General features: G+C 65.3%; 1 protein-coding gene across 1 annotated transcript; it reads right to left on the bottom strand.

Moving 5' to 3' along the window:
* Positions 1 to 677: 677 nt before the first annotated feature.
* Positions 678 to 5,406, bottom strand: LOC118260696 (ras-related protein Rab-11A-like). Its single transcript, XM_035571118.2, has 5 exons — positions 5,335 to 5,406; positions 2,586 to 2,781; positions 2,305 to 2,498; positions 2,152 to 2,232; positions 678 to 1,950 (listed from the first exon to the last, which is right to left on the bottom strand). The coding sequence occupies exons 1-5, from the start codon at positions 5,372 to 5,374 to the stop codon at positions 1,811 to 1,813; spliced, it is 651 nt and encodes a 216-aa protein (XP_035427011.1). The 5' UTR covers positions 5,375 to 5,406; the 3' UTR covers positions 678 to 1,810.
* Positions 5,407 to 6,895: the final 1,489 nt, after the last annotated feature.

Genomic DNA, 6,895 nt, shown 5'->3' with positions numbered 1-6,895 from the left:
TATAAGGGGAGAAGGAAAAAAAATTAAAATAAAAAAATTAAAATAATGATGTTGCACAACTTGTAGAAAACAAAGAAGGGAAAGGGTTAATGTATTAAATGTGCTAAATTACATTAAGAACTTAATTTTATTAAAGTATTATTACTTAAGAAACTTGGTATCTGCTCTTGTTTTCTGTCTGTTCACGCTCTGGGAAGGGCTCCAGCAGCGGCGGGTGGGAGCGGGGGCCCTGCTCAGAGCAAGGGGATTTTACTTCCACGGCGATCCCATCCCCTGAACCGGCTGCCACCCTCAGCCCTGGCGGCGAGTTCCCGTCTCCGTGAGCTTTGGGTCACCCTTTCTGCCACGCCGTTCTAGCAGGAATTGTGTAAAAATGGGGGAATCGGAGCAAAATGGAGCTAAAAGCCGCGACACCCTGGGGACGTGGCGGTGCCCGGGGTCACGCTGCGCCAGGGGGGCTCCAGCCAAGGGTCAGGTGCTGCCACGGTGGCTGCTCAAAAAGGGGTAAAATCAAGCCAAAATGGGGCTTGCCCCACACTTCCTCCCTACCCCGCTCCTCTTCGTGCCCTTCCTCGCCTGGGGATGCCGCCGAGCTGCCATGTGCCAAGGCGGGGGGAACAACGGGGCCGGAGCTGGCGCGGTTCCTGGGCTCAAGCAACGACCCCAGCACGCAGAAAAAGCCTCCAGCAGCAACTTTATTTTAGGATTCTGTCCAAATTCCTGTTTTGTCAATAAACCATGCCCCAAGGCAAAATCCTGCCAAGTGGGACGGGGTGACCGTGGGCAGATGTGGAAAGAGAGACCCCACACACACCCCGGGGGATGCGTTCCTGGGGCTGGGGCGAAGGGAAGTGAAGGGATGGGATGAAACGGGATGGGATGGGAGGGGATGCGATGGGATGGGATGCGATGGGATGGCCCCTGCAGCCCCCGCATTGCCCCCTGCCCATCACGCCAGTGACACTGGCTCTGTCCCAGCCCTGGGGGGCCCGGCTCTGTCCCCTGGGCAGGGGGATCGGGGCTGGCAGCCCCCTGTGAGCGCAGCACACGCTCCATCTAGCGGCAGCCTCATCCCCAGGCTGCGCCCTGCTGTCACCAAGTCCCTCGTCCTCACCCCACAGCCCCAGAAGTGGCAAAATCTTTCCAAATCCCCCCACCCTGGGAGCCCCTTTTCCCCTCCTCGTGCATCCCAGCACCCGGCCGAAGGACACAGCAGCTTTTTCCTCTGCGCTGGCTGTGCTGCTGGGGTGCCTCAAAGGGGCTCAGGGCACAAAAACGGGGCCCAAGGAGGGAATCGCCCCCTGCACCCCCCCAGCAGGGTGCCCCATCCACACCCAGAGCTGTGCCCGGGGCTGGGTGCACCCAGTCTCTTGCCAGGCAGAAAGAAGGGTGCACCCTGGCCCCCCACCACCCCCAAAACCTTCCCCAAAGGGCTGCACCCACGGGTGCCACAAGAACCCGGGTACCAGGCAAGGGATTCGCTGCGCTTGGGTTTGTTCAGTGTCACCCTAAGGTGACTTCGGGGCTGGAGAAAGCAAGGACATGAAGGGTGGCACGTCCCGAACCCTGGGGAAGAGAGGCACTGGTGGGGAGACACGGCTCAGGGAGAGCTTTTCCTCTCCGTTCCTGTAGGTCCTACATAAACACAGGGAGAGCAGCACAAGGTGGCACGGCCAGCACGCACAGGAGCGGCCGTGCAGAAGAAGCGGCCGCCAGCCCCATCCCGTTCCCGGGGGGGGCTGCAGCGAGCAGAGGTAGAGGGTGAGAAAGGCGACGGCTCCGTGCGCGGGGCGGCGGGGGCGGCGGGGGCTCAGATGTTTTGGCAGCAGGGCGCCTGGCGGCCCTCCTGCTGCGTGGGCAGCACGCGGACGGGCTCGATGGTCGTGCTGGGGCCGAACTCGGGCTCGGGCTGCCCGGTGATCTGCCGCTGCGACACGATGCGGTAGATCTCTGCCGAGAAAGGGGGAGAAGGAGGGAAAACTTTTTTTTAAAAAAACGTGTATTTCAGTGAAGGAGCTTCCCTCTCCCAAAGCGCACGGCTCAAGAGGCTGGGAGCACCCACCCCTCCCCGTCACGGGGAGCAGGATCCCACCCTAGAGCTGACAGAGGTCCCGGGAGGGATCCCAAAGCACCTCCTGGCCCCCCCCTTACCCGTGAGGATGTTGTGGAAAGCTGTCTCCACGTTGGTGGAGTCCAGAGCCGACGTCTCGAGGAAGGACAGCCCGTTCTTCTCTGCGAGGACAGGCTGAGCTCAGGCAGGTGTCGTGCGGGATGGGGTGGGGTGGGATGGGGTTTAGGGGATACCTGCAAAGCTCCTGGCCTCGTCGGTGGGCACAGCCCGCAGGTGCCGCAGGTCACTCTTGTTGCCCACCAGCATGATGACGATGTTGGCATCGGCGTGGTCCTGCAGCTCCTTCAGCCAGCGCTCGGCGTTCTCGTACGTCAGGTACTTGGCGATGTCGTAGACGAGCAGAGCTCCCACGGCCCCCCGGTAATACCTGGGGGACAGCGAGGGGACGGGGTCACGGCCGATTCCCAGGGAAGGGACGTGGGATTCGGGGGGGGGGGGGAGCGGGGACACTCACGCCGAGGTGATGGCCCGGTACCGCTCCTGCCCGGCCGTGTCCCAGATCTGAGCTTTCACGGTCTTGTTGTCCACCTGGATGCTCCTCGTGGCAAACTCCACCCCGATGGTGCTCTTGCTCTCCAGGTTGAACTCATTGCGGGTGAAGCGGGACAGCAGGTTGCTCTTCCCCACGCCAGAGTCCCCGATGAGCACAACTGGGGGGGGGGGGGGGGGAACAAGCACGGCGTCGGCCCCCGGACCCCCAGCACCAGGCAGCACCGATTGTCCCCGCCGCAGCCATGCGGAGCCGCCCCCAGCCCTGCAGGGACCTGGACGTCCCCGTCAGCCCCCATCTCCTTTTCATCCCGAGGGAATCGGTGCATAACCAGGGATTTAAAGAGCTGCTCCAAAAGTGAGCACCGGACAAGGAGGAGGAGGAGGAAGAGGAGAAGGAGGAGGAAAGTCCCTGGGTGTGGGCTGGGTGAGTGCATTTTCTGCCTAGTTCCTGTAAAACCTGGCGCAACAGGCTGCGGGGAGGCTCCGTCACACGGCTCCCCTATCGAGTTTGTTGGGTTTGTGACTCAACAGGTTTGGATTTCTTTTCTTTTTCATTGCTGCTGGCTCGGTCCGTTCCCCAGGGGAATGCTGACTCTGGGGGGGCCTCACCTTGCCCTCCCCAGCTGGGACCAAACCTTCTCGGCAGCAGGGCCACCGCCAAGCCCCCCCCCACCCCGTCACCACGCTGCGGGGAAAGGGAACCCGGCGAGGGACCAGCAGGAGCTCGGGGCTCGACCAGCAGCAGAGGAAGGGAGGCTCCTGACGCCGCGGGGCACTGCGTGGATGCCTGGGAAGACCACGATGGGCTGGGCTGCCCTCGACGAACCACTGGAGACACAGAGGCCAGCAATGTGCCAGGTTCGCTAATGAGCCTCATCGCTTTGATCCAGGCTCGGTGTTTAATTAACGGGAAGTTGCCGCTTCCCTTGGCTCAAGTGCCACGTCTCCGATCCCGGCAGTGCTGCTGCAGCCCGGCTTCCACTGGCCCCGTGCACGCCCACGGCAGCGCTGAATACAGCTGGGGAAACTGAGGCATGCATGTGCCATGCCCCTGGAAGCCCTAGGACAGGGGCCTTAGGAAGCCTTAGGAGCAGGAGGCTCCCTCATCACAAAGTCGGAATAACGCCGCTTCGAACCAAAACCAGCACCCGTTCGGGGGACAAAAAGCCCCAGCAAAGCCCCAGGGACCCAGCGAGCGCTGGCCCAGCTCCGTGCCCCTAAACACCGCGTCTCCCTTGGACTTTGCCCCTGGTTTGGGTGGAACCCACAGGTTCTGGACTCAAACCAGGGTTCTCTTGTTTTTTAAGGAGAATAAGAGAAGAACGGGGAAGGAAACGCAGAGCCCGACCTCCAGCTGCCCTCAGCCCCAGCTCCTTTAGGAGCCCGGCACCACAGGAGGACACCGCTGGGGCCCCCCCCCGAGCCGTGCCTCCGGCGTAGCAGCGGGCGAGACGCAGGGGCCGCCCCTCGCTGGGTCCCAGGAGAGCTCCGGGGAGGATTTTTGAGCCACCTGCTCGGCAGGAGGGGTCCCTGCCCACGGCAGGGGGTTTGGAGCGAGGTGATTTTAAGGTCCCTTCCAACCCAAACCAACTCCGTGATTGATTTCCTGGGCGGGGGCCAGGGGAGGTGCTGGCGGCTGACTCACACCAAGGTCATCCCTGGCTCCCGTCGCGACTTTTGGACGTCCTGTTGCGACTTGGCGACGTCCTATCGCCACTTTGCTCCAGCCAACAGCACCGGGACCCCGTGCTGGTGGCTGGGGAGAAGATCCCGGGGCTCCCGGCTCCCTCCCCGGGGGGTGCAGCGGGGCTTTTCCCTGCTCCTTCCCGCTGCCCACGACTCCCCCCCAGCCTCCTGGGGCTGCCCAGGGGCCGAGCACCCCCGCACCCATGGGTGCTGCCCCCCAGGGGGGGTCCTGCTCCCCCCCCCCGCAGCACTAACGAGAAGCCAGGGGCCAGGAAGAGCAGCTCGCACCCTTGGGTGTGGGGACACCCAGCACCTGCCCAGCACCGGGAGCTGGGCCCGGGGTCCCCGGTTCAGGTCCTGGTCCCTGGTCCTGGGTTCAGGTCCCACGTCCCAGGTCCCGGTCCCGGTCTCTGTCCCCGGTCCCCGTTCCTGGTTCAGGTCCAGGTCTCCATCCCCGGTCCCCGGTCCTGGTCCTTGGTTCCCAGCCCGGTCCCCAGTTCAGGTCCCGGGTTCCTGGTTCCCCGGTCTCCGTCCCCGGTCCCGGTTCAGGTTCAGGTCCCGGTCCCTGGTCCCAATCCCGATCCCCAGTTCCTGGTCCCCGGTCGCGGTTTCTGGGTTCAGGACCCCGGTCCCGGTCCCGATTCCCCGGTTCCCGTCCCCGGTCGCGGTCCTGGGTTCAGGACCCCGGTCCCGGTCCCGATCCCGATCCCTGGTTCCCCGACCCCGGTTCCCGGTTCAGGACCCCGGTCCCGTCCCGATCCCTGGTTCCCGTCTCCGGTCCTGGTCCCCAGTTCCCGGTCTTGGGTTCAGGTCCCTGGTTCAGGACCCCGGTCCCGGCCCGGATCCCGATCCCGGGTTCAGATCTCGGTCCCCGGTTCCCGGTCCCCGGTTCCCGGTCCCGATCCCGGGTTCCCGATCCCGATCCCGGGTTCCCGATCCCGATCCCGGGTTCAGATCTCGGTCCCCGGTCCCCGGCCCCCGATCCCGATCCCGATCCCGATCCCGATCCGGGCCCGGCCCCGTACCCTTGAAGAGGCAGTCGTACTCCTCGTCCCGGCCCCGCATCCTGCCCCTGCCCCGGCCCCGGTCCCGGCCCCGGCCCCGGCCCCGCTCCCCCCGCCCCGCCGCCGAGTTCCGGACCGGGGCGGGGGGGGGGGGGGGGCTCGGGACGGGGCCGCCCCCCGCGATCCCATTGGTCCCCCCCACGCCCTCCTCCGCTGCCATTGGCGGGCGGGGCTGTCCGTCACCGCCCGGCGGCTCACCTGGGCCAGGTGCGTGGGGGCGGCGGCGGGGCCCCGAGCCCCCCAGCCCCCCGTTCCCCAGCCCCCTTCTTCCCACGTTCCCCTTCCCCTTCCCCCTCTTCGACTTCTTCACCTATTCCCCTTTCCCCATTCCCCTTTTCCCCCTTCCCCTTCTTCCCCCATCCCCCCTTTTCCTACTCCCCCTTTCCCCCTATTCCCCTTTTCCCCTTCCCCCTATTCCCCCTTCCCCTTTTCCTCTCCCCCCCTTCCCCTACTCCCCTTCTCCCTCCCTTCTCCTATTCCCCTATTCCCCTTTTCCCCTTTTCCCCCAATTTCCCTTTTCCCCCTACTCCTCCTTTCCCCCATTCCCCCTTTCCCCCTTTCCCCCTATTCCCCCTTTCCCCCTTTCCCCCATTCCCCCTTTCCCCCTATTCCCCCTTTTCCCCCTTTCCCCCCTATCCCCCCTTTCTCCCTATCCCCCCTTTCCCCCTATCCCCCCTTTCCCCCTATCCCCCCTTTCCCCCTATCCCCCCTTTCCCCCCATTCCCCCTTTCCCCCCTATCCCCCCTTTTCCCCTATTCCCCCTTCCCCCCATCTTCCTCTATTCCCCTTCTCCCTCCCTTCCCCTATTCCCCCTTCCCCCTTTCTCCCCTTCCCCTATTCCCCTTTTCCCCTATTCCCCCCCTTCCCCTTCCCCCATGACAGCACAACCCCGCTCCCCATGCGAAGCCTCCAGCCCTGGGCCCACACCCAGGGGAAGACCCGGGGAACCCGGCAGCGTCCCCCCGTTTCCCAGGGGGTGCGGGAGAGGCCCCTTTTTAGGGCCGATCGGCTGCCGAGCGTCCCCCCGGGGGCCACTGGGGCAATGGGACAGGGGAAGGGGCGCAGGGACCCCCGTCGGGACGCACCCCATGGGCATGGGGTGGAGGGCCCGGGCCCGAGGCCACAAGGGCTGAGGGATTCCAGCACAGCGAAGCCGCCTTTCGCAAGTCCTTTAATGGTGGCATCACCGCGCTGCGGGACACGGAGCTGGTGCTGGGCCCCGTCCCGGGGAGCCAGCTGAAAACTCGGGGGGGCCTCGGCTCGGTCCCGCCGTCACGGCGTCCCGGGTCAGGGATGGGGACAGACCCGCTGCACGCTGCTGCTTCGCTCCCCGAGGTTTGGGATGTGGTGACCCCGAAGCTGTCCCCACTGGGGACGCGGAGCTGTGGGGACAGGCACGTCCCCAGCGCGTGGCACAGGCCCCACGGCAGCAACCGCAGGCGGCCGGGGATTGCGGCGGCTCCCGTGGGTGGCACGGCCCCGGCGAGCCCCCGGCAGCACCCCAGGGCGTCTCAGTCCTCTG

This window comes from Cygnus atratus, chromosome 28, assembly GCF_013377495.2.
Source record: "Cygnus atratus isolate AKBS03 ecotype Queensland, Australia chromosome 28, CAtr_DNAZoo_HiC_assembly, whole genome shotgun sequence".
NCBI classification, from domain to species: Eukaryota; Metazoa; Chordata; class Aves; order Anseriformes; family Anatidae; genus Cygnus; species Cygnus atratus.
This window is presented reverse-complemented; position numbering and strand designations above follow the sequence as displayed.